The following is a 27089-nucleotide window of genomic DNA, read 5'->3' on the forward strand; positions in this document are numbered from 1 at the left end:
GGCTGTCCTGGGCTCACTATGTAGATCAGGCTGGCCTCAAACTCACAGCGATCCGCCTGTCTCTGCCTCCCAAGTGCTGGGATTAAAGGTGTGCGCCACCACGCCCAGCTGAGGTACAGACATCTTAATGGAATAGATATTCCATCATCCTCAGAGGGCAGCCTCTGTCATGAAGCTTATGGGTGCAAACCCTGGGCCAGGGTGGGGAGACAGACTTGTGCTAGAGAGGCCACTAGGGAGCCAAGCAAGGCAGGTGATGGTGGCTGGGAAGAAGCAGAGGGACAGGGGAGAGGGCCACTTTGAGAGCACCCCAGACATAGGGCAGGAGGTCCCCTGCCGTAGAACAGACAGAGGCCAAGCCAGAGAGAGGAGCAGTGGTAGGAACTCACTCTGGCAGAGGTTTTGACAAGAGGGCTTCCTTAAAGTGCCCCAACTGCCACTCAACCTTGACACCAGTGGCAGAGAGGAGGCAGGGGTCTAGGATGGCCACACAGGCTACGGTTAGCAGTCCTGGGGTTAGCAAAACTCTCTTCACCCTGGGTCCTCAGGAGGGAGCATCCTTGTCCTCCCATTTTTCCCTAGATATTTTTCCTCCTCCTCTTCTTCCTCCTTCCAAGTTCTCCTCTTTCAGGCTGATCCGTCTTCCCCATCACCAGATTCCCCCCCCTCCCCCAAACCAGGCCTTTCCCACACCTTCCTCCTCCCTGTCCTTGACAGGTTCCCCAGAGCCTCTGTGAAAGCAGGAGACTTAGGTTGTCTATAATTTAAAATACATTTATTTAGTGTTTCCATTTGTTTCTGGTTTTGTTACACAAAGCTGTTAAATAAATACATTCTCTGCAGTCACTCAGGTTCACACCTACTCGCCACACAGATGAGGTAGAGAAATCACAGGCTGCACAGGACTCCACACAAAGACAGCTCCCTTGTGTGTCCACTGCCCTGCCGGGCGGGCCAGCAGCGAGCCTCAGGGCCAGCATACCCTGGGTGGCCGGCGGGGAGCAGGGCGGGCAGCTGCTCACTCTCACTGCCCATAGAAGAGAAGATGAAAGAGGCTCTGGCCTGCGGGAGTTGCTTCATCCAGAAAGACAATTCTAATATATATTTATACAGAAACAAACCAGCTGACAGACATTTTCATTCTGCCTTGTTTTAAAAAATACTTTTCTGAATATTGAGGACATAGAGCTAAGTGTGGTATTCGATTAAAAAAAAAATATTCCTCCTCTGAACTGGTAGGCTCCTTTCCCCCCGCCGGATCTGACAGAGATGAAGCTCCAGTCTATGGTGGTGATAGTGTGACTGGGTACAGACATCTAAGAAGTGTGGGGTGCACTCCCCACTCACACTCTCATCCTGGGAACGTGGTATTCATTGGTGGGCTATCATGAACCACAGGAGAATAAACTTTATTATGTACACATCCAATAAGGGCCAGAGACCCTTATGCACATAAATAGGTTTCCTTTCAAGACACAGTTCTACCACCACTCCACGCTTGGGTCTTCTGGACCCCTGGTGACCACGCTTGGGTCTTCTGGACCCCTGGTGACCACGCTTGGGTCTTCTGGACCCCTGGTGACCACGCTTGGGTCTTCTGGACCCTGGTGCTCCAAGGGAGCTACCCCTTCCTCAGTAGTTCTTGCCTCCACGCCCGCCACCTGCCCAAACTCTAGCCTACACAGCCGTGCGGTTCCCACACAAACCTAAGGCTGAGCAACAAAGAGTCACCATATTGCAGAGGGGCACAGGCTAACTGGGTACTGACTGTGCCAGCTCAGAGTACCTGCACTCACACTCATTTAACTCACACACGCGCATGCGTGCAGACACACACACACACACACACACACACACACACACTGTCGACATCAGCTCAGTGTAGCCACCTTTCCCCTGCAGAGACATCAGCAAGACCTGATGACAGCAAATGTGTCTGTCCCTCCAGACCACCCTTGGTGACACAGAGCGAGATCGGCTTCCCGAGATGGACAGTCAGAAAGCTGACCCTGCCTCTGTCACCACGCCCATGCCTCCAGCACCCCAGACCCCACGTCTGATCGTTGCACCTGCGGGATAGAGAGCAAAAAGGGCCTCTGACCCCAGGGAAGGCAGAATCGGGGAGTGGGCTTCCAGAGCCCCGAGAGCCATGGCTAGGCTCCGTTGCTTTGTTCCTTTCCAAACACGACCTTGATTTAGTGGTTTCAAACTAGAGCAAGCAGAGGAAGGGGGAGTGTAAAGAGATGAGAAGGTGAAGGCTGGGCTGGGCCTGGGGCAAGTCAGAGGAAAAAGCCACAGATCAGGAGGTAAGGGGGACAGAGAAAATAATAATTACTATATTAGTTAAATAATAATAATAATAATTTAAAAGTCACTGATACTCCAAGGAAGTGCTCAGGGTCAGGGGCCAGGGCTGGCCCTGGAGACGGAGTGGCTGTCCTCTCCTAGTGGTCTGGCTCTCTGAAGACAGTGCTGGCATCAGGCTGCTGGCCCAGAAGGGCAGCCAGGTGAGTATGAAGGTGCACCTGCCCTCCCAGCCTCAGAGGCAGGGCGGGCCAGTCAACACACCGGTCCCTGACAAGGGCTACACTCCAGGGACCGATGCGCCAGGGACAGAGACAACTGAGAAAGCATTACTGCAATGCTCTCGGGTCAGAGGTGGGGTGGTGGAGCTCAAGCCCAAGGCGTAAGCAAAATGGTTGAGGAGGCCAGACAGGGGCCAGCCCCGCCCTCTGGGCCTTTGAGAGGGAGACAGCCAAACCAGCTGTCTGCAATACTAGGGCCCAAGCATGCTAGGGGCACATCTTCTTCCTTGCAGACCTTTTGGTGTTGTTTGTGACACCCGTGCCCCCCACAGCAGCATAGGCCGGGCCTGCAGGGCTTACTCTACGCAGGTTAAAACCTCTTGCACTATGCACCCTGCCTACGCTCCCTGAAGAGAAAGGCTGGCAGAGAGCCCAGGAGTCGGTTCCTGCAGGTTTAGAGTTTTTCCGATGCCACGCACAAAGCCCACACCCCTTGTGGTAGGGCCACAGGGCCTCGAGTCAACCTTTGCAGGTGTAGACCTCCTCTCGCTGGGTACACTGCCTGCATTCCACATAGCAGCACCAGCGTACCTGGCACTGGCAGGGCCTTGTCACCACACGGCTCTGTGTGTTGTGGCCGCGGCCACAGCAAATACTCTCACAGTTCTTCTCGCGGTGGCACCTGCGGCCTGCGGTGCCGGGGGAAAAGCGGCCAGCCAAGCAGAAGCTGGGAGAGTCGTCCAGGTGTACAAGCTCCGGTGTTCGGGGCAGTGGGTCCCCACCTCCCGACCCAGAGGCCCGGCCCCGTGGCGGGGAGATGGCGCCCGCCTCGCCTGTGGCTTCGTTGGTGGTGCTGCCCACCTTGAGTGCGGTCTCGTATTTGTGTTTCAGGTGCTTGCCCACCTCGTGGAAGGGTGCTAGCTGCCGCCAGCAGGTCCGCACGGTGCAGGAGCCAGACACACCGTGACATTTGCAGGTGGTCTCCACTCCAGCCTTTATCACCTGCAAGGGACAGGAATGGGAGTGTGAGGAGCAAGCCAGGAAGACCTGAGCCCAGACCTAGAATGGAGCCTGGCCAGCAGGGGGCAGCACTGTGCAGCACACAGGAAGCCCAGCAACCCAGGATCACAGGCGGCTCTTTCTAAGTCAGGACTGCCAGGGCACAGGAGCCCTAAGGTCAGCAGCACCTTGACTTCCAGGATGCACCTCTGCACCTCTATGAACACAGGCTGGCCCATGCCTCCTTTGGGACACTTCCTGCCTAACCTTATAAACCATCCCTGCCCCACCATCACAGCCTTGCCAATCTTCTATTTCTGATGGCAGCACACTGTTCATCTGGTCCTCTCTGTCTGGGCTGACCACAAGCCTCCTGACCGCCGAGCTGCAGGAGACATGACTCAAGCCCTGCCCACTTAAGTGTCAGCCTGTGAGGGGCATGGGTGCAGACAGAGAAAGGTGGAAAAGTGCACTGCAATCAGGGTGCCTTCTTAACAAAATGCAGCACCTTCCAGGGCTTCCAGGGCCAACTCCCCCAGAAGAGGAGGTTGTGCCCCTCACTCCGTGGCACAGGTAGGAGCAGGCAGGCCTGGAACATGGCTGTGGGGGACCCTGGCTAGGCCCTTTCCCGAGGGATCTCTTGCCTGGCCTCTCAAGCCCAGGGTCTCCAAATGTTGTTTCAAATCTTAAGAACATTGAGGGGGGCAGAAGAATGCCGGGGAAGGGGGAGCCTCTTCCCAGGTGGGCCCTAAGCTACTGCTGAGCTCCCAAGCTGGCCCCAGGAGCGTCCATTGGAGAGGGATTAACAAGTGCAGCCACCTCCTCACTCTCCTCAGGCAACTGGAGAGTCCCACTTAACCAAGGTTTCCTGAGAAACCGGGACAGATTTAATTAAAGCAAGGCTGCCTGGGCGCAGCAAGCTGATGGAGCACGCTCACACATTCTGACTTTTCATTAATAGCTCAGGAGAGGACGGTGAGGAGGGAGGGTCCAGCAGGAAAGAAAAGCACAGCCTGGCCTTGGAGATTGAATCTGCCCTCCCGGGCTTCCCTCTCCACTTAGCCAAGGCCTGGGAAGGCGCTGGGTGGGAAGGAGGCAGACCAATCCTTTAAGAAGTGGGGGACTCAGAACTCCAGTTACTCAATAACAGGGAGCTCAGGGGAGCACTGGATCTAATTACCTTGCTGTCCTCCCCAGATTGGAGATGCAGAGCCAGACAAGGGGAGGAGGAGAACGCCCCCCCCCCCCCAGCTCCTGAGGGAGGTGTGGACCCCGCTTTCCCAGGCCCAGGCTAGAGTTTGGACTCTGGGTCATTCAAAGATGAGGCGAGGGAGGGGTTCTACCTTGTTCCCTTTCAGCCTGAGGTGACCAGGATTGTCAGAGCTGCAAGTGACAGCTAAAGATATTCAAGAGGCCAGGTGCCTCCAGAGCTCGGCCATGCAAGCAGCCCACAACTCCCCAAAGGCCTACTGAAGAGCTAAGAAATAACCTTTTGTGCTTATTCTTAAAGGCTTCCAGACTCTGTCTCTGTCTTCCAGAACAGAGCCTTGGATGGACACAGACAACATCATGGGCAAATAGGTCCTGTACCCTCGGCTCTTCCTTGGAACCTGCTGTCTACAATCCTGTGGCTGCTCTCTACTTCTGTGGTGACCCTGCAGGTCACTCTGACAGGCAGGGCACAAACCACCAGCCTCTGGGGCAGACTGTCCAGAGAGACAAGCCCCCGTTCTTGACTTGCCAGAAACAGACGCTGAGGTGAAGAAGGCTCTTTCCTCAACCAACACTGTGTACCTCCATGACTGGCGACCCCATCTGTCCCCTATGTAAGCAGGATTCCAGGATGCTAGCTGGCACTACAGGGCTGGAACAGGCAGCTCCTGCCTCCTCCCAGCCTCTTTTCTTCATCGCCTCCCCCATACTGTGCTCCCCACGCATTCACCCTGACTCCATCCACTGCATGCCCAGGCCCAGCGTCCCGGTAGAGCCATCCTGCCTCACCTACCCTGTACTTAGTGCCCGGCTCCTCTCAGACGCAGCCCCCACCCACCCCCACCCACCCCCATCCTGCCCTGTGCCCAACCCAGCTTGCCTTCACTCCCACGAGGTTGTTGTGGAAGTCCACCCGGGCTCGCAGATCCTTGCTAGACCGCCGGCCCAGGAACTCCTTGACAAACTTGCTGCTGTACTTGAGGTTGTCTCCGCAGCCGCCCCACTGCCACGCCTCGCGGTTTTCCAGGTCAGGCGCCTCGTCACAGGTGCAGCGCTCCATGCGTCCGGCGCTGCATGCTTTGGCCAGTGCATGCGTCAGGCCCGCAGAAGAGATGGCATAGAGGAAAGCAGTCTCCTTGAAGCCTGGGGACAGTAGAAGAGTTGGTGACAGTGGACAGACAGGCACCATGACTTCACATGCTGGCTAGGTAGGGGTTTGGGGTGGCTGGTGTGTCTCTGAGGGCCTTTGGCGGACATCTGGGAGAGAGGTGCTGGGGTTGCAGTAGTGTGGGCCAGGCTGGGGAGTGGGTAAGGCTTCGGAGCCTACTGTGGCACCTCAAGTGTGGTGTGAGAGATCTCATCCAGGTGTCCAGTGTCTGGGCCTGTCCCTGAGGTCCTTGGCAAATCCAGCCTTAGACCTCAGGTATCATCTGTCATATATTAATCTATCTATCTATCTATCTATCTATCTATCTATCTATCATCTATCTATCTCTACCTACCTAACCATCACTCATTTGTCATCTACCTGCATTTCCCATTATCTATCCACGTCTACCTATCACCTACCTATGCACAGAGATTAGCATGAGCCTCTGTGCCCAGTGGAAGGAGGGGCAAGGAGGATTTGTCCTGGGCCCGAGGCTTTCGGTCAAAGCTGATGGTGTGCTGTCACCTGTGCACACATGGCAGGGTGAGACTGGACGGTACCGCTGCCATGGAGACAAGCGAGAGCTTACCTCGCTTGAGCAGGCTGGCTCGGTAGCGGCCCTCCAGGGTGCAGTTCCAGCGCTCAAAGCGGAACTGGTACTGGCACTCCAGTGCACTCATGCTCACCGCCTCCACCAGTGTCTCTGCCACGCCCGGGTCCCTCCGGCACATGCGCCGCTGCTTGCGCTCCAGCTTCAGCCTGTCGCAGGCCTTGTAGTGCGCTTGGGCTGCGGCGTCAGTCTCCAGGGTCAGGGGGAGTATTGTCAGGGGTTCGCTGCCTGTTAGCCTGAGGACAGAGAGGAGAGAGTGAGGCCCTGCCGTAGGGTGGGGAGAGCTGTCTGGGCTGAGCTGTCTGAGGCATCCTCGCCTCACTCTTAAGAACTGTGTGGAGTGCAGCGCCTCCATGGGAACAGCGGGAACAGCGCACTGAGCCATGTCCGAGAAGGGCAGGAGTGATAAGGCGGGAGTGTGGCACCCTAGGGATCCTAAAAGTCAGGCGGTGCATAGAGACCTTCTCTGAACCTGCTTGCCCGTATGTCTATCAACACGGTCCTGTTCTCTACAGAATGCTGGGGATCCCCAAGTGACCCAAGGCCCTCATAGATGCCCAGACATGGCCTCTAAGAGCTCTGTAGCTTTCCAGACAGTTCCTGTTGAGACTGGCATTGACAGATAGAGACCAATCCCCAGTTAAATCCTCAAGAGCACAGCAGGGTAGGACTACAGTGGGAAATGTAGGGTTCCAGTGGTGGGAAAAGGGCAGGGCCAGGACCCCAGGCCAGGTCCACACTGTCCTCATCCTCAGCTTGGGGTTCGCGACCCTGTGCTATCACCAGCCAGGAGTACGTATCCTGGGCTCCTTTCTCTTCCCTGACCCCCTGAAGCCTGTCTGGTGGCCCTGTGGTCTGGCTTTAAGAGCCCTCGGGCACACTGGCCCCTGGAGCAGCAGGCACCAAACCTTCACTTCAGCAGCACCTCTAAGATCTACGTGGAGTGCGAGCTTTTGAGAGCTTTCCTCACCATAGCCCCATTCAGGTGCCAGGATACCATCCACTCTGCTAAGGTCAGGTCTATGCTAGGGGGGGCGGAGAGTGGGGACAGGGCTTCAGGGGTGCAGAAGGGAGGGGGCGGGGCTTTAGAGAGCCGGAAGCTGTCAACTGGGAGCTCTACAGGTTAGAGCGAGACCTCTTTGGTTAGAAGGGAGCTGCGAGACCAGCAGGGCCAGGACCCAGGCGCAGAAGCCTTGAGTCATCAAGGGCTAGTAGCTGAGCTCAAAACCCTGGGAGTCCTCCAAGGGAGCTGGGTAGAGCATCCCCCAGGGAGCTTTATAATAAAACACAGGCCTTGCCGACCAACTCTGCTTACACAGTTCCAAGCTTTAGCCTCGCAGACAACACCAGGGGCCTCGGGTCAGCTCCCACCAAAGCAGGGTCAGGGGAAGGCTGCGGAGCCAGACCTAGCGATAACCCTGCACTGTGAGAACCAAGGCAGCTCACAGAAGGGAGAGCTCTGTCCTCAGACAGGAATGTCATTATTATGTTCCAAACAGAGCACAGAAAGGCTCAGAGGCCCATCTGCACACCACCAGGACACCCTATCGGAGACAAGCCATGGGCAAGGTCCTTAGGAAGGGACAGGGACTAGGAGCAAACATGCGCCTGGAGTTTTGGACAGGTAGAGGAGAACAGTGGACAAGCTGGGGAGAGAGGGGGGGGGGAGGGAGAAGGGGGAGAGGGAGGGGTGGGGTAGAGACAGGGGAATGCTGGAAGAGACTGTAGCTAGCTTCCATGACAGCCTGAACATGTCAAGGCAGCATCAGTTCATGCCCTGCCTGGGGAAGTGAAGACAGGGTGCCCCTGAATTCTTGGGCAAACATGTCTCACCATGTAAACAGGGACATGAGGAGGCCAGGGTCCCTGTCTGGGCCAGCCTGTCCCTCTACTGTCCTGCTGGGGCTGACTCGGTCTCAGAACTCTTTACCAGAATGAAATGTTTCCTTCCTTGTGACTGAGCGCAGGGTCTAGGGATAAGAGTACCTAAAAGACTAAAAACCTTCAGGGTGATGCAAATGGCACAGAGATAGGAGGGCAGCAGACAATCTGGAAAGCTGTTTGCAACTTGTTTCCCAGGATAAAACCAACTCTGTGTGTGTGTGTGTGTGTGTGTGTGTGTGTGTGTGTGTGTGACTGTGGACGTGTGTATGTTCTTCAATGAATAACCACCAGAAGTAGATGAGGTAACACAAAGCAGATGGCAGGGAAAGGTGGCTCTGTATGTATGCTGTGATGTGAGGGTGAAATGTCCTCCTTGGGCTCCAGCTTTGAACATTTGGTCTCCAGCTTGTGGTGTTAATTCTCGGGCCTTCAGAGGCTTCAGGGAGTGTGGTGTGGCTGAAGGACGTAGGCCGTCGAGGTGGGTCTTAGCTGGTTACTCGCAGCTCTTGGTTCTTGTCACACTTGTGGCTCCCGGGCCCAGAGTGACGTGTTGTGCAAACAGCTTCCGCCACACTGCTCCACCATGCCTCAGCCACCGTGATGGACGGAAACTCTCTGAAGCAGTGAGCCTGAGCACACCCTCCCTAAGGTTGTCTCTGTCAGGCAGAAGTCACTAACACAGTAGAGGACAGTAATATACCATGTGTCCCAAAAAGCTAGAAAGATTTTGAACCCTGAAGAACTGAACTGTGTTAGAAGACCGTGTGTTTATTCTAACTTTGAAACCAGACAACACATGCCCATAGGAAAACATCACTGATTACCCCTTAATATGCACAGTTTAAAAAAAAAAAAGATTTATTTATTTATTGTTATGTATACAGTATTCTGCCTCCATGTTCACCTGCAGGCCAGAAGAGGGCATCAGATCTCATTCTAGATGGTTGTGAGCCATCATGTGGTTGCTGGGAATTGAACTCAGGACCTTTGGAAGAGCAGCCAGTGCTCTTAACCTCTGAGCCAGCTCTCCGGCTCCATATGCACAGTTTTTTATGTATCACTTTAAAAAATAAAGAAAATAGCTGGGAAGTGCTGGCACATGCCTTTAATCCCAGCACTTGGGAGGCAGAGGCAGGTGGACCTCTTAGTTCGAGGCCAGCCTGGTAAAGAAAGTGAATTCCAGGACAGCCAGGGCTACACAGAGAAATCCTGTCTCATAAAACAAAAGCCAAAAGGAAGGAAGGAGGAAAAGGTCATAAATATACAAAATAAGGATCTATAACTGCTTTTAGAACTCACGGGAGATGCTGTGCATAGTGGTGCACGCGTTTAATCCCAATACTCAGAGGCAGAGACAGGTCGATCTCTGTGAACTCAAGGCTAGCCTGGTCTACATAGTGAGTTTGGGACAGCCAGAGCTATATAGTGAGATGGCTCAGCAGGTAAAGGAGCTTGCCTCCAAGCCCGCCAACCTAATCACAATACCTAGGAACCCTCAGGGAAGAAGAGAACCAATTCCTGCAATCTGTCATGTGACACATATTCTACGACAGACATGCATGTTCCCCACCCCACAACACACAAACAATGTTTTTTTGTTTTGTTTTGTTTTTTTAAATACAACTGCTCTTAGAACTCAGGTGGGAGGGAAAAAAAGAGCCTGCACACCTTTAGTTTCAGCCCTCAGGGAGACAGAGGCAGGCAGATCTCTGTGAGTTCTAGGCCAGCCTGAGTCCAGGACAGCCAAGGCTACACAGACCAACCCTGTCTTGAAAAAAACAAAAACACACAAACAAACAAAAGAACTCAGGTGCTTATCTTCACTGAGAAAAAAAAAAAAGCCACACGTGGTGGCACAGGCCAGGCATCTCAGTCACTCAGGAGGTGGAGAAGGGAGAAAGGGGAAGAGAAGAGGGGAAAAAAAAAAGAAAAAAAAAGAAAGAAAGAAAAAAAAGAAAAGAAAAGAGGCGAAAGGAGCAGTCTGAGCTACAGAAGGTCTGTGCTGGCTAGTTTTAGGTCAACTTGACACAAGCTAGGGTCATTGGAAGAGAGAAAATGCCTCCATCACATCAACTATAGCCAAGCCTGTAGGGCGTTTTCTTAATTAGTGATTGATGAGGGAGGACCCAGCCTGTTGTGGGTGAGGCCACCCGTTGGCTAGTGGTCCTGGGTTCTCTAAGAGAGCAAGCCATGAGGGACAAGCCAGTAAGCAGCACCCACCCAAGGCCTCTGCATCAGCTCCCTGGCCTGTTGGGGTTCCTGTCCTGATGAACAGTGGTGAGGAAGCGGAAGTCTAACAAGCGCTTTGGTCATGGTGTTCCATTGCAGCAATAGCAGCCCTGAGACAGAGTCCCCATTTACACCAGCCTGACTTTACCGTGGTGCAAAAGTGACTAGTGTGTGTTTGCTCTCTGCCCTTTCCTGTGCTGGCGCTGTGCCACAGGAAGTTCCTTAAAGCTGGTCCCAGGATCAGCAGTGCTCAGAAGCAACATAGGCAGTCAGCTTATGATGAGACGGGCTCAGTGTTGACTCTGCCTCAGTGTAAGCTAGGGTGTTCTGAGGGTGCGCAGTGGGCTGGCCGGGGCTGGGATGTTGGGAGGGTGGCCATGGTCCATGCAGTTTTGGCTTATGACGTGTCATAGGTTTCTCAGGACGTAGCCCATCTTAAGTCGGGGAGCACGGTGCCACATGGTCCTCACACGTGGTAGAATGCAGTGCTGGTGAAGGTGTGGAAAAGAAGCAGGAAAGGGCTGGATCTGCACGAGCCACTGTGCCCCGGAGTGAGCAGCAGCCACGTGCCAACATAGCGCCCACCCAACACCCCACAGATGGCATGCCCAGAAGCCTGCAGACAGGCTTGGAGACAGAGGGAAACACTCAGGACAAGCCACCTGGGGAGGGGGACCACATTCTTTTCCACACAGCTGTGTGCATCCCTGGGCACAGCTGGCTTCTCCACAAACACGTGGCAAGTGCCTGCCTATACGACTCTCCACCCAGAGGTTGTGGCCCTGTAGCCCAGACAGTATCCTGCCCGGGCATGGCATAGGCCCTGCCCACGGGACCAGCTGCCTGCCACACACAGAGCACCTGCTGCCAGGCTCAATGCAGCTGCTGTGCAGCCCTGGTGGTGTCTGGCCTAACATGGCAGGCAGAGCCAGCTGCACAGCTCAGCACAGCCACCCAGCTGGGCACAAACATCTTTCCAGGCAGGGGTGTGGGTTTCCCTCGAGGCCAGGGACCTCATGCACTCTACACGGTCTTCTGGGCAACCAAAGGCCATAATTCAATCACATACCATGTCTGTTTCTCTTATTTCTATCTACACACACACATACACACACACACACACACACACACACACACACACACACACACTTACAGTGGGTTAAACATACAATGGCTGAAGATGCACTTCAAGTGGCAGAGTGCTTGCCTGTCATGCCCAAAACCTTGGGTTCTATAAACCAGGTGTGATGGCACACACCTGTAACTCCAGCACTGAGGCAGGAGGATCAGAACTCAAGGTCACTCTTGGCTACATAGCCTGAGGCCAGGCTGAGCAACATGAGGTCCTGTCCTAAGAGAGTCCAGTGCCTTAGAGCCCTCATTCTTCTTGCGGGGACTGGGCCTCAGTTCTCAGAACGCATATGGTGACTCGCAATTATCCGCAACTCCAGGGGATCTCACCCCCTCTTCTGAACTTCACGGGCCCCAGATGCACATGTGGTACACATACATACAGGCAAACGAAACACTCATACATATAAAATAAAATAAAATAAATCTAAAAGAAGCAGCAGCAAACCAAAAGTGGACAGTGTTACCTAAATCTTAATCCTAAAAGTACTAAAAATATAGGGGAAAATCACCGATCTTAGTAGTTTTCTTTGTTTGTTGTCGTTTTAACATGACCCTAAGAGCACACTGAATAGAAATAAAAGCAGAAAACAGGACCTCACCAAGGTAAGATGTTTCTACAGAGCAAGGACGCAACCAACAGAGGGGAGAGACACCTTCAGAACACGAGGAAACACTCTTGAGGAAAGGTGAGCATCCAATTCAGAGCAAGAAATACCTCTTAAACCGGGCCATCTCTTTAGGCCCCCTCTCCCCTGTAATCTCAGCATTTGGGGAGGCAGAGGCAGGCAGATCTTTATGAGTTCGAGGCCAGCCTGGTCTACAAAGCGAGTCCAGGACAGCCAAGGCTACACAGAGAAACCCCGTCTCGAAAAACAAAAACAAAAACAAGAACACTCCTAGGAGCAAGGTGAGAAGGCTCAACTCAGTAGTGGACAGTGGTTAGCAGGTGTGCTGGGGAGGGAGTTGGAAAAAGATATAACATCTCCATGAAGCAGGAGGAGGAAGCTCAAGAGGCCTCTCTACTGCACGGTGGCTCTCTGTAACGACACTGGGAGCAGGCTGTGCACAGCCAGTGAGGTCGGCAGAGAACACAGAGCTAGAGAGCGCCCACTCTCAGAGCATGCGGGGATCCAGGCTCTTGATCACAGTGAGTTCATTTCCTTTGATACACCCAGAAGGAGGATATCAGATTCTATTTTTAATTTCCCCAGGAATGGCCTAACTATTTTATGCTCCCCACTAGCTGTGCAAGAATACCTTTTCCACCCCAGTGCCATTTTTTTTCCCCTTTGCTTCTGCATGGTGGTGTGGCATCAGCCGACTGTATCCCACACGCAGCCTCCCCAGCCCACATCACTGGGGTCTTTGGCTGACCTGGCCCTTAGAGCAGCAGGTGTAAGCACACAGCCAAGCCCTCTAAGAGCTGACAGCAAGAGAATCAAACCAATGTCAGACATTTGTCACCCAGATGCAGTCAGCCTAGCACACACAGATGGCCCCAAATGACAATAAAGAACAGAGAGGCAAGAGCTGCGACTGGTGCCCACATGTGTGTCCAGATTTTGGACTACTTATTGAGGGAAGCCAGGGGGCAGCTAGCGCCTTCCTAGTGTTTATGAGGCTGAGCCAGAATCTGTGTCACCCCTGAACATCTTGATATCACACGATTCACCGTGGGACCCGGACACACTGAGCAGCATGGGACAGCTCTCTCTGGGTTCCCTTCAGACTCGTGAGTGGGAGCCGTACATAATCAAATGTTGCTTGCATCATTTTGGGAGTGAACATCCCCTGTATCTGTAAGGGGGAGGCACAGAAATGCATAGCTTCGACAGAGCCTCTATTGTGGGGCAAAGCTCAGAGAACACGCTTTGGTCAGGACGGCTCCACCAGAGGCAAGGCTGGGCTCTGCCTGGGATCTCCACCTGTGTGCCCTTTTCCTCCAGTTGAGTCTCGGTTCTCAGAGAACCTTCTGTTGAGCTGGGGGGAGGGGGGGCACGCCTTTAATCCCAGCACTCGGGAGGCAGAGGCAGGTGGATTGCTGTGAGTTCGAGGCCAGCCTGGTCTACAAAGTGAGTCCAGGACAGCCAAGGCTACACAGAGAAGCCTCATCTCAAAAAAACAAAAAAAAAAAAAAAACAAAAAAAACAAAAAAAAAAAGAAGAAAGAAAGAAAGAAAAGAACCTTCTGTTGATCTTCCCTGCAAGAGCTAACATCAGGTGGAAGGATTTAAGATCGTCCTGAACCAACCCTTTGGACCAGTTCCCCTCTACGCTGCCACCTCTTCTCTTGTGCTTTTTAACACTCTCTTGGAAATAAATCAATGGCCACAAACTCCAACATTTAAACACTGTTCATGTATTATTCACAGATGCATGTATCAATCATCAGCATCAAATTTCGGACTTCCTCCATTGCTGCCAGATATAGTGATGCATACTTTAATCCCAGGACTCAGGAGACGAAGGCAGGCAGACCCCCTGAGTTTAAGGCCATCTTGCTCTACAGAGTGAGTTCCAGGACAGACAGCGCTACACAGAGAAAACCCTATCTCAAAAAAAAAAAAGGAATCCCCACCTTATCCCCCTTCCAGCTTACAGCAACAAACCAATGGGCTTCCTGTCTAGATGGGTTATCAACTCAGGGAATGATTTCATACACAAACATGTGTGTGTGCACATCTGTGCGCAGGCTCACGTATATGGAATGCACATGGATGTGAAGACCAGTGATCAACACTGTCTATCTTCCTTAGGCATTCTTCACCTTAATTTTTGGGGAAAAGCCTCACCTTTATTTATGGGCTGGAGAGATGGCTCAGCTGTTAAAAGCACTTACTGTTCTTATACATAACCCAGGCTCGGTTCCCAGCACCTGCATGTGGCTCACAGCTGTCTGTAACTCCAGTTTCAGGAGATCTTACGCCCTCTTCTGGCTTCCACAGGCACTTCATGCATGTGGTGCATAGGTATACAAGCAGGCAAAACACTAATGCATATAAAATAAAAATTTAAGTCTGAGAGGGAGGGTGTTGGTGTGCCATGGTGCATATCTGTGACTGGCGGAAGTTAATTTTTTTTTCTTCCCACTATGTGGGACTTGGTGATCAAATTCAGGCCACCCAGTCTGGCAGCAAGCACCGTTACCTCATGAGCCATCTTGCCAGCCCTCTGCCATAATGTTTTAGACAAGGCCTCTCTTACTGAATCTAGACCTTGCCTGTGAGGATAGGCTGCCTGGGCAGGAGCCCTAGGGGTCTTCCAGTCTCTGCTTCCCCAACCCTGGGGTTACAGGTGTTTATCACACCTCTAGTTTTAGGTAGGTCCTAGGGGATCCAGCCCCACTTCCCCTGTGCTTGCATAGCAAGCCTTTTACCAACGGAGCCACTTACTTGGAGTATTTCATTTAAATGGAGCCAGGCGACAGCTGTCCTTTGTGGCTGGCCCATTTCACTAAGTCACACTCTCTTCTGGCTCATCCATGGCAAAGACTATTCGGCGTCGTTTTCTTTCCTTGGAAACATTCCGTTGTGTGCAAGGACATTTTGCTTGTTTATTCATTGATGGGCGGGCACGTGGATTGTTTCTGCTTTTCAGAGATCATGTGGACCTGTTCTGGTTCTTGTGGGTGTGTCCCTGGGATAGGACTGCTGGGTCAGGGACCTTCCAGGAACTGTTAGCAAGTTCTCCAAGGCAGTTGCCCCACCTTACATCCCCAGGCAGGGGTTCTGAGTTTCCCTGGACCTTCGTCAAGGTGAGCTGTCACCTCTGCAGCACACTGACTTCAGGTAAATCACACTGCCACTGCCGAGTGTCTCCCCACGGCTGCCTTTGTGTTTGGCTTAAAAGGCTTTGATTCCAAGCCTCCCTCCACCCGGAAATGAAGCAGTGAAGGGATCAGCCTATCATCATCCCAGTCGCTGAGAACCTGCAGCGTCATCCCAGAAAGCCACCCAGAACCCAGGTCACAGTGCCATGGACCAATACAAAGCCCGAACCATAGCCTTGCAAAACCATACAGAGCCAGAGACCAACACGGATCCAGGATCGGTGGCCTCAGAAAACTGTACAGAGCCCAGGTCACAGCCTTGGATTCACCATACAGAGTTTGAGTAAGAAGCATTGGGTCAAAGCAGATCCCCAAGGCATAACCTGAGTTCATCCTACCGAGCCCATCCCTCTCCACAGAGCCTGAGTCAGCCTCAGGCCTTCACAAAGAGTCTGGTTCCCAGCTTCATCACGGGGCTGAGCTTGAGTCAAAACCCAGTCCTCTGTCTCGTGAGATTCCCCCACTGTCTGAGCCTGAGCTGGCATTGCCGTCTCTCATGCTCTCAACCTTCACACCCTCGTGTTTTGAGGCGTGTCTCCCGAGGAGCCTCCACCACAGTGCACAGGATCACTCTCCCTTTGCTTAGCCTCACCACGGAGAGCTGACCCTATCGTGTCAAGAGTCTTGGCTTGCTGTTTTCTTTCACCCAGTCTGTGGACCACACCTGTCCATTTTAAACTTTCTCTTTCCCTTTGACTTTAGGGTTTTTTTTTTTTTCAACTTCCCCTCTGCTGGTTTACATTCAGCTCTCCTTGACAGGAGGCTGTCACTCACCCAAGCCCAATGCTAGGGTAGGTCACCTGTTTACCCTCTTGCCACCAACGATATGCTACTATGTACTTTAGGTCCAGCTGGGGGTCAAGGAAACCTCACGTGACAGTCAGCACTGTCTCACCGGTTACTTCACAGAGGCCAGTCTCTCTGTACTTTAGGGATGGGGTGGGCCAGCTGCCAAAGTGAGGGTCAGCTCCTCGGATCCCATGAACAGCATGTGTCCCGTTCTCTCTGGCTCCTCTCACAACTGTCTTCGCTATTCCCAGATGTAGCATAAATTCCTATGATATTCGCTCTTAGTCTCTGTCTGGGTTTTGCCCGTCCAGTCCACTGTTCCTTGAGTCTCTACAGAGCTTTATTTTGGAAAGGACTTGCCCTTCCCCCTTGGAGCACTAGCCCTGTCCAGTGTGGCTCCCTCCCCTGCTTTGAACCTTCCCAGTAGGGAGGTAGCTCCCCTGGCCCACATCTGTCTGCCTCTCCACCAGCTCTGGGTAATTTCTTCTGACCGGCTCCCAGCGCGCTAATTCCCTTCAGCTGTTTTGAATCGGCTTCTTGATCCATCTGTCACTGGCACTTTTCCCCCCTGGTTGTTTGGTGTTTCCAAACTGCTGGGTCAGTTTTTTCGTGGGTTCTCTCTGTTGCAGAGATTCCAAGCCTATCTGCTTTCATCGTAAGGGCCCCACCCTCTGCTCTAAGTGCAGCAGGCGTGAGTATGGCGCTCCAGAGCCTGGGGTGTCTGGGGCTGCTTTTCCGTGCATGTCTGGTTACCCTCGACCGTGTGCTGGTTGCTGACTTTGAGATGAAGAAGTTGAAATAAAGCATAAATCATGGGGGTGGGGTATACGGTGACCCCCCACAAGTTGGGCATCTACCCAGAGCCTCAAGAAGGAGTCATTTGGAATCTTTGCAGGTATCCTGAAGGTCAGGGCCCTGAAGCGCAGGCTCCTGAAGCCAGCAGAGGCTATCTTTGTAAGGAAAAAGGTAAGAAAGGGCTGGAGAGAGAGGGCTCAGTGGGTCAAAGGCTTACTGTACAGTCATGAGGACCTAAGCTCAGACCTCCAGCACCCATGTAAAGGCCTGGCGTGGTGGTGCACATCTGCGACGGCAGTGCTGAGGGGGTGAGGCGGGGGGGTAGGTGGATCCCTGGGTCTCAACGGGCAGCCAGTCTAAACTGAACTGGTGAGTTTCAGGTTCAGCAAGAGACCCTGTCTCAAAACATAATGTAGACAGCGGTAGAGGAAGACACCTGGTGTGGCCATCTGGCCTCTACATGCACACCCACGTGTATACATACACGCATGTGTGCACGTGCACACAGATACCCATACAAAAAGAAAACAGTGACGGGGGAGGCTGGAAGCACAGGAGCCTTCAGCAAGAGCCAACATCTTGAATGCAAACTTGCAGTCTGCAGGATTGATGGAGAACAAATTCTTGCTGCTTTGATACACCACACTGGTATAGTCATTTGTACAGACCAGGATCCAGTAGCAGCCTCCTACCCAGCCGACAGAAAACGCTCCCACATTATGCTGTGGCCATAATAATCCCAAATCCGGAATAAGTCAAGTCCAAGCAAGGCTGGACCTTGGACTGTGCTGGAGACCCAGGGCATCATCGGGTGTCCTGCAAGCTACTGGGCCCTGATGGTTGTGGGGAAGGCTCTGCTGAGTGTTCCCTGCTGTAGCAGGCACTGGCCCCTGATGCCCTTCCTCCTGTGAGAGGCTCCAGGCCAACACATCTCCTTGTTATCTCTATGGGTCTATGTGCACAGTCTTCACCTTATTGGCCTTTGACAGTTTCAAAGTTCGCCTTCCACATCCACATCCACGGACGTACACACCCACATACACAGGCAACCCCGACAGAAACATGCACACAGGTGCATTCATACACATGCCAACACACATACACTCACATAGATACATGCCCCTCACACACTTTCACACATGTACACACACACACACACACACACACACACACACACACACACACACACACAGAGTTTCAACTGCTTTCAACAAGAGGACATGGGCCCCTATTAGTGCAACTGGGGTACTTAATACCAACAGATGGGAGTCTAGGCTGTGACCAAGAGTATACAGTCTAGGAGAAGCCAGATAAGACCAGGATCCAACAGCAGCCCAAACCCAGCCCAAAAGCAGGCCTGACTTAAGATCGCTTCCTTGGCAAGAAGCCCAACATGGTCTCCAGGGGATGCTGACACACACCCAGCTACCCAATCCATCCCAAGCTGGAGCTCACACCACCTCTATCAAACAAGTTGCAGCCACTCCAGAAGATGTTAAGACCAGTTGGAAAGAAGGAAGACGTTTCTAGCACACTGGTCCACATGTGACAGAACTGCCATTCCAACTGGCAAAGTCCCACGGAGTAGTAGAGGGCTCATGGGAGGGTCACAAGGCTGCTTCTCTGAGCAGTCTGGCTGACCCTCTAGGACGTGGAGAGGTGTTTTGCCAAGAACCCCACCCCTTCACTGATCTGCTGGAACCTAGCAGACACCCTTCTAGCCCTTTGGAGAAATCAGTGCTGGTAGTTGTTCCTGTGTCTTGGATAGGCCTGAAGCTGTGACTGACCGCTTAGGGACCCAAGTGCCTCCCTGGAGCAGTGAGCCAGGTAATCAAGCTACCTACCCCCACATACACAGGGCAGGCAGAGAGGGCAGCCCTTATGACAGCAATGCCCCCCAGAGCTGCTCCCACAGTCCTCTCCATCCCACCAACAAGCTAGGCCACCCCCCTGGGCCACCCTGCCAGGGAACCAGCTCTCCCCTGGGCCAGGGTGGAGGAAACCAAGGGTGCAGTTCCAGAAGCCACAGCGCCCAGCCGAGGAAACCTCAGCTCCGCCAGACAGCATTTAATTTCTGTGTGAAACAAAATCAAAACAAATTCCAGCACTGAGAGACGGAACTGAGATTAACCCTCCGTCCTCCCGCGGTCCAGCTTCCAACCCGAGTACCTCCATGTCCCTGGGGGTGGCAACGCGCCCAGGACAAGGCCAGGGATGTTTTCCACAGAGACACTTGGTCAAAGGCTGCAAATGGGCAGCTATCCAGGCTCCCTCCCTCCCTGCTCACTGCCCTGGAGGAGCCAGGCTCCTGAGGACTGCTGGATAGACAAACACCATCCAGCTACCACCCCGGGATCCAAGGTGCTGTCCAGCAGACCCCATCCATCACAGACAAGCTTGTCATGGTGCCGCAGTGTTGCGCTGGACCTCTGGGAAGACGATGGAAACAAAAGGTCCCAGGACAGCAGCCGCTGTGTCCAGGACCAATGGCTTCACGTAAGACCAGCCATAGACCCATGACACTGGAAGCAGGCAGAACTGTGGGACCCTCCGCAGCCACTAGCATGACCCCACACAGGAATCCTCCCTAGAGGACTATACCTCTAGCTGCTCAGCCTTGTGTTGGAGCTTTGAAAGGGCACTGTGACTGAGTGGGGGCGGTGGAGGGACCCCCATCTCCATATCCCTATCTGCCAGGATGCAGATGACCCCAACGTCCTCAGGCTCTGGGAGCTTCCATCAAGCATCTTGTCCTGAGCCAGACCTCCAGCCCACTTCCCCTGGCTGCTCCGACCTCAGGTATTGCGATGAAAAACAAACGCAGCTTGCGGCTTGCCTTTTCCATCGCCTCGTCCGGCTGCCTGGGCCCAAGGTGCTTAAGGCTGCCAGCTGGGCAGCTGGGTTTCCTCCTGTGGGTAGGGGCGTCCGGCCAGCAGGGACCTTGCCAGAGGGGCCAGGCCTGTGGGTCACAGGGGCAGGGCAGCCTGGAACCACCCAGATCGGCGGGTATGGTGAGTCTGTCCCCAGACACCTGCCATCAGGGCAGTCAGCCATAGGTATACTTTGAGATTTACCCTGCCAAGCTCACACTGCCCGGGAGTGTCTATCCCCATGCACAGGCCCCTTCCTCATTGTGATCTCAGGCGTGCCCGGAGGCAGGGTGGTATGCCAACTGGGGAGCCACGAGCTTGGAGCAAGCAGCCAGGCCTCTTCTGAGCCGCATGTAGTAGGTGAAGTCAGGACTCTAGTCAGGGTAGTGGACCAGGCCAGACTGTAAGATCAATAAGCAATGCAGACGCCCCAGGAGAACATTAGGTTCTCCATTGGCTATAGGCTGGTAGCGGCTTTTAATTAGAGGGCAATATAATTGACCCTCCTGTACACACCAGAGTTGAGTTATTAGGGAAAGATCGACACATCTGGGCCGTTATGGAGCCACCCAGAAGAGGCAGCAAGCCAGGCAAATTTTGATTTCACCCCAACTTCCGCCCCCCCCCCCAAACAATCCGCTTATGTGCTTCAGGGGGCCTGGCTTCATCCACAGGCATCCAAGGCTCATGCCAGAGGCTTCCCCGACTACACAGACAACTGTGCCTTGTCCAGAGCCTGCTGCAGCCAGCCGGGCACCAGCAGGGCACCCGCCACACGGCACAATACACAAAGGCAGCGGGTGCCCGGCAGGCTGGACTCAGAGGGCAAGTGCAGGAAGCCTGTCAACAGGTGTCGTCTTTCCAGCAAGGAGCCAGGCGGGCCTGGCTGCCCGCCTCCAACTAACCCTTATCAGTTCATCACCCTCCCGGGTTCAGGGCCTCCCTGGGAGGAATCTATCCTTGTGCATTCTTTCCTAGGGTACAAATTACCTGCACACCTTACCCATGATGGCCAAACCTGGGAGTTGGCATAGAGGCAAAGGCACTGGCAGGAGGTACCTGGTACCTTAGGCCACCTAGATGCTGCTGGGCACCTACCAGGTCCTGCCTAGGACAGGCACCACAGCCACAAAGGCAAGGAGGCAAAGTGTACGACGAGGACAGGAGCGAGATTAGGCCAGCTGTCTTCCCGTCCAGACGGCTGTCGGCTCTGAGCAGGACATCTGCTCACACAGCTGAGGGGGGCCAGGTGGCCCTAGGCTGGGCCTCACCTTAAACCCCACCACACTCCTGCTGAACACCACGTCCCACTCCATTCCCTCAAGGTGGCACAAGGAACATTGTGCACCTTAGTATGTGTGCTTGCGTGTGGGGGGGCAGGGCTGGGCTTGGTCTGTGCTGGGATCCAAGGGGACCCCTCCCCCAAATCTAGGGACTTGCAGACAAGACACAAAGGCAGCCAGAGTGGAGGGTCTAAGGGGTGGCTAATGCCGAGTGAGGGTAACCAGCTCTTACCCGGGGGGCCATGCTACACCTGCCACACAGCCTCGCTGGGAAGCCAGGCCACCCCAGCCTCTGCTGGCCACTTCAGGGAAGTTGTTCGGGGACCTGCAAACCAATGCTGGCTCCACCTCCACCTTGTCAGGCCCAGGGAGCCTTCTTTCCCTCGCCCACCTCTTGGTTTCCCCTAATCCTCGTTCAAAAGGTCTCATCCACAGAGCCCCTTGGCTGAAGCCTCCAAGGTCTGCCTGTCCGCTTCTGTGGCTGCCCAGCAAAGCCTCATTGTCTGGGGACCATACTCTCCTGACCTTTCAAAGGCCTGTGAGCATCCTGGGGTATTCTAAGCCTAGTGCCTTAGGGTACACCTGGGTACACCTGACACCAACTAACAACCTAGATTCCCTAGCTCCTGCCCACGCTGCTCATGGCTGGGCCTGACTTCTCTGCAACCTCACTTCCGCTCCAACACATACTGTGAGGGCTCCACACAGCTTGGAGAGTCTGAGCTCTCAGACCCAGCATCCAGCCAGGAACCCTTCCCAGCCTTCTCTGACTCCTCTAGGAGCTACCTGGATGCCCCTTGTCCAAACAGCTGTCGGACTTGGGCCAAGGCCATAGGGTGTTCCCATCCAGGCTCCCAGACAAGAATGAAGGGCAAAGCCGGGCGTGGTGGCACACGCCTTTAATCCTAGCACTCGGGAGGCAGAGGCAGGTGGATCTCTGTGAGTTCGAGGCCAGCCTGGTCTACAAAGTGAGTCCAGGATGGCCAAGGCTACACAGAGAAACCCTGTCTCGAAAAACCAAAAAAAAAAAAAAGAAGAAGAAGAAGAAGAAGGGCACGGCAGCCTCCTGTTCTTTCGACCTGAGGGAGGCTCTTCCTCTTCTAGTTTTTTGAATACCCAGAATTGAACCCCATACTGGGTTCTCATAAATAAGGGATGCTTCCTCCACTCTGCTGGGGCACCTAAGGGTTGCCACCACCTCTCTGTGTGTAGGGATGAAAGGGCCCATTTGTTCTCCAGTCAAGAAATAAAACTTCTCTATCCAGGAAAGGTCCGGAATATGTAAAGAATTCTCTCGTACAACAACAAAATAAACAACCCAACTTTAAAAAGAACTGACCAGGTGCTTCTCCAAAAGAGGTATGCAGATGGTCAAAGCAGCCTGCAAAAGCCAATAACCTCTAATCCCTTGAATCTCAGCACTCCAGAGACAGGGTTGGGCAGATCTCTCTGTGTTGAAAGTCAGCCTGGCTTACACAGTGAGATCTAGAACAGCCACCAAGGCTGGATAATGGAAGAGACCCTATCTTAAAAAAAGAAAAAATCAGAACAAAACCCAACCAAACAAGAAGACCATAAATGTCACCAGCCATCAAACCCACAATGGGACATGTTTCACACCCACTAAGATGGCTAGAAATAAAAAACAACAATGACAAAAACCAGAATGTGCTTGGTGATGTCATGGAGAAATTGGACCCCTGTACCTTTATGGGAGGGATATAAAATATTGTAACTACTTGGGAAAATCTTTTGGCAGTTCCTCAAGAAGTGTAAAGCAGAACTGCCTGAGGACCTAGCGATCCCACTTCTAGATAGGAACCCCTCCCCACTCCCCAAAAACAGAGGTACATGGGGGAGGGGCAGGGGGTGGAGAGAGGGAAAGGGGAGGGGGGAGAGAGAGAGAGAGAATATGAACCGGACATTCACAGTAACATTACTAGAAATAGCCAACAGGTAGAAATGACCCAAATAGCCATCAACTGACAAACCGACGAACCGGATTTAAAAAAAAAAAAGACTATTGTATAATCAGTCCAGTCAAAGAAAGGAGTGAAATGCTGATGCACACTACAACACGGATGAGCCGCCAAAAACATGACACCGAATGAAAGGAGCCAGACACAGAAGGCCACAGAGGGTACGGTCCCACCTCTACAAGGGGTCCAGAGTAGGAAAAGCCACAGAGACAGGGAGACTGGTGATTGCCAGCGGCTGAGGGAGAGAGCAGGGAGTGACTGCTGAGTGGGTTTGAGGTTTTTGGGGTAAGGAGAATGTTCTGGTGATGGCTGACAGTTTTGTGAATATACCCTAAACCACGGAGCTGGGGGTGGGTGAGGGGGCGTTTCCTGGGATGTGATTTATGTTCAAAAACAAAGAGAGGGCTTTCGTAGGCTCTGGTACCACTAAGGCTCAAACAGTCCACAGTGGTCTCTAGTGTCTAGGGTGCCTCTCAGAAGGGGACATGGAGGCATTCCCTGAGAGAAATAGGATCATATGGCCAAAACAGAGGGATGAAAGGCAGTATTTAAGGTTTACAAGCCACCTTCCTAGTTTTGTTTTGTTTGTTTTGCCTCTGCTGGAGAGCGAGCCCACTGCTGTCTTGATCCCTACCTCTACTTAGTCTTGGGCCTTCTCTCCAAAGGCCCCTGTCACCTAGCAGGGGACCAGAGTCACAGGTCTGTTCCAGAGGCCTGTTGCTCACATAGATAATCTCACCTGCCAATTCCCAGGGCGGTGGGGCAGAGGGGGGGGGGAGCAGGGGGGGATAGCAATGCCCCTAGAGGGTCTGTGTCTCTGTCCCCAACCCACATGTGACCTCCGGCTGGCCCCAGGAATGCAGGCCTGCAGCAGGCAGCGGCTCCAGGAGAAACTAATGGAATTGCCACCTGCTGATCCGCTGAACCGACTGGGATGAAAAGCTGAGCCAAGGGAAGAAGAGAGGGGAGCCCCTTCCCCATGGCTGCTGGCCAGCCTGGAGGGGTCCAGCAGCAGGGTGGCCAGAGGCCTCTGGAAGGGAAGGGCAACCAGAGCTGTAGGGTTGGGTTGCAGCTCTGGGAGGGGGTGGGGAGGGCTCCTGTAGCCACGTGACCCTCCCCCGGGCCAGCCTCTCCTCTCTGGGTTCCTGGGCTGTAACTGGAGCCGTGTTCCTGCCTGGGAGCCTCCGTGCCAGGCAGAGCTTTGGAGAGGGGGAAGGGAGAGGAGAGCCCCAGATTCCAGCGCCTTCTCCCTACTCCCTCTCCAGTTGGGCTGGGAAGGGACACTTGAGCACACCACAATCTCACAGGCGCACCCTCAGCCTCCCATTCCAGCTCCAGGCCTGCCAAGCCTTTCAGGGTTTCCAGATTCATCTCTTCCCTTGGTTGGGGGCAGGGTTGGGACCTCTGGACACAGAACAGCCTAGGATAGATCCATCGTGTGCCTCCAAGTTCCATACATACTCCTCAGAGATCAACTCCAGAGAGACCCAAGTCAGCTAGCTTGTCCTCCCAGGCTTCCCTTGGTTCAACAGGTTCAACCCACTCTGCCCATCTTTGGAGTCCTTCCTCCAAACCCCAGACAGTGGGTCTCCAGGGCAGCTGTGGGAATGGAACAACCATGCGCATGCTCAGCTTTCCTTGAAGAGCCCTTTGGGACAGAGAGCTAGGTAGAGGTTTAGTCAAGCTATAGCACACTAACATCTGGGGGAGCCAGCCACCCCGTACTTAAGCCCTACCATGGAACCAAAGGGTGCCAACACCCCTACAGAAGCCAAGCTGGAGGAGGACTTCTCCAAGGCGCCAAGTATAGAGACAGCGGAGAGCGTGTGAGAAAGACAGACAGGAGGCAGGGCAGCCAGGACTCTAGCCCCACAATCTCTGTAGGTTCTGAATCCTAGGGCCACAAGACCAGCAGCAGAGATCCCAAAAGGAGCAAAGGGTCCGCCCATGCAAGCCCAGGGCGTGTCAGAAGCCTGGCTGGGCCAGAGAGAGGAAGGCACAGCTGGCTGATGGGCTGCTGTGACTCACCGCGGACCTGTGGCCAGACGGCCATCCTCAGCCCTCCCTCTTGCCCGCGGGTGAGGCTTAGGGCTGCACAGATGGCGTGCAGGGGCGTGCCAGGCCAAGGCCCAGGGGCTGGACCCACAGTGGAAGCCAGGAGAGCCAGGGTGGGGGAGACCCTGGGAACCGAGACACGGAGCTGACCCTGGAAGACAACCCAGAAGAAATGGACAGACAGAGGAGAAAGGAGGAGAAAGAAAAACACAAAGGGAAATTTTCCCATGAAAATATTTTATTTTCTTTGAGAACAGGATACACCTGCAGGGCTCCTCGGCCCAGCCGCCTCTCCCTGCCCCGGCGGGTGCCAGATTCCTGGACCAACGGGGCCCTCTGCCGGCCACACCACTACGAGCGGGCACCGCAGCCAGGGGCGAGGGAACAGGTGACCGGCGAAGGGCGGCGGCCCAAGGAGCAGTCCAGGGCACCCACGACCAGGACTGCGACCCGAGGGGCCAACCAGGGCTCCCAGTGGGACAGTGCGGGTGTAAGAAGCAGGGAGGGCAGAGAAAGTTGGGGCTCTGCCTCGCACGGTGCCACCCAGGACCTTGACGAACTCAAAGTGCAAAGGGTATCCCTCTAAAGATCGCTGGGTTCAAGCATCCCCAGATCTGGGAAAGGGAGTAGAGAGAGAGGAACCAGAGGACCTAAAGGCGAAGAGATGCGCCCAATAACGCGGCAAAAGTGATACGCAGAGACCGGCGAGTGCGGGCGGCGACCCCGCGGGACAGCGGCGGCGTTTACCCCCCGGGCCAGGTCTCCCAGACGTGTTCCCGTGGGCCGAGGTCGGGGCCAGGCTCGGGCGGGCGCCAGAAGAAAGCGCAAGAAAAATAAATTTCTCCAGCTTGGAGGGTTTTTTCTCCCCTTTGGGGCTCAGTGCAAGGAACATCTGGATTTTGTACGTGTTTTTTTGTTGTTGTTAAATTAACTTTTCCAGGAGAGAAGGGGGGTAGTGGGCAGGGGCCAGGGAGGCTCCAGCCTTTTGGCAGGAACACAGCGGCCTAAGGCGGCGGCGGCGACTCGGGAGTCACCGTGGACCGTGGCCCCTCGCAAGCCCGTCGGGGACACGGGCCCCTCTACTTCTAGGGCGCACGGCGGGCAACGACCTGCGGACCGACAGGCGCGCTCGCTGCCAACTAACAACTCCAAGCCACCCGTGTACCCCGCCGAGCACCTGACGGGTGCTGCCCCGGGCTCGATGCCCCCGTCCGGCCCCGCCGCCCTCGCCCGCCCTCGCGCGGCCGCCCGCCGCGGGCACCTACCCGAAGTAGGCGGCGGAAGGGCGCAGCGCGGCGAGCAGCAGCGTCAGCCCGAAGGCCGCGGCCAGCCAGCGCGCCAGAAGGGACCCATCCAGCATCTTGCCGCGCCGCGGCGGCTGACCATCGCGCTCCGGGCTCCGCGCAGGGCGCGCCGCGACCGCCGCCCTCTTATAGCGTCCACAGCCGCGGCCGCGGGGCGGGGCGCCGGCCAGCTGGGCCCGGCCCGCCTGCGCCCCGGAGGAGGGGTCACGCCGGCGCCGGGGGCGGGCCGAAACCCGAGCTGCGCGCCCGCCGCCGCCGCAGCCCCTGCTGCCGCCGCCGCCGCGGAGCGGCTCGGCTCGCGGGGCGGGCCTGGGGCGCGCCGTGGGGAGGGCTAGGCATGTGGCGCGGAGGGAACCCAGGCGGAGTAACGGGGCCAGAAGGAGCGGCGGGGCGGAACTGGGATACCGAGCATGGGTAGACCACCGTGTTAGGTGTGTCTGCAG

The 27089-nt window shown here is 54.6% G+C and overlaps 1 protein-coding gene across 1 annotated transcript; it reads right to left on the bottom strand.

Moving 5' to 3' along the window:
- Positions 1-753: 753 nt before the first annotated feature.
- Positions 754-26799, bottom strand: WNT9A (Wnt family member 9A). The gene is made up of 4 exons (XM_084761355.1): positions 26608-26799; positions 6476-6732; positions 5617-5879; positions 754-3527 (listed from the first exon to the last, which is right to left on the bottom strand). The coding sequence occupies exons 1-4, from the start codon at positions 26700-26702 to the stop codon at positions 3045-3047; spliced, it is 1098 nt and encodes a 365-aa protein (XP_084617481.1). The 5' UTR covers positions 26703-26799; the 3' UTR covers positions 754-3044.
- Between the last annotated feature and the right edge of the window lie 290 nt (positions 26800-27089).

Source organism: Acomys minous (assembly GCF_964271855.1).
Source record: "Acomys minous genome assembly, chromosome: 16".
In the NCBI taxonomy this organism is placed as follows: domain Eukaryota; kingdom Metazoa; phylum Chordata; class Mammalia; order Rodentia; family Muridae; genus Acomys; species Acomys minous.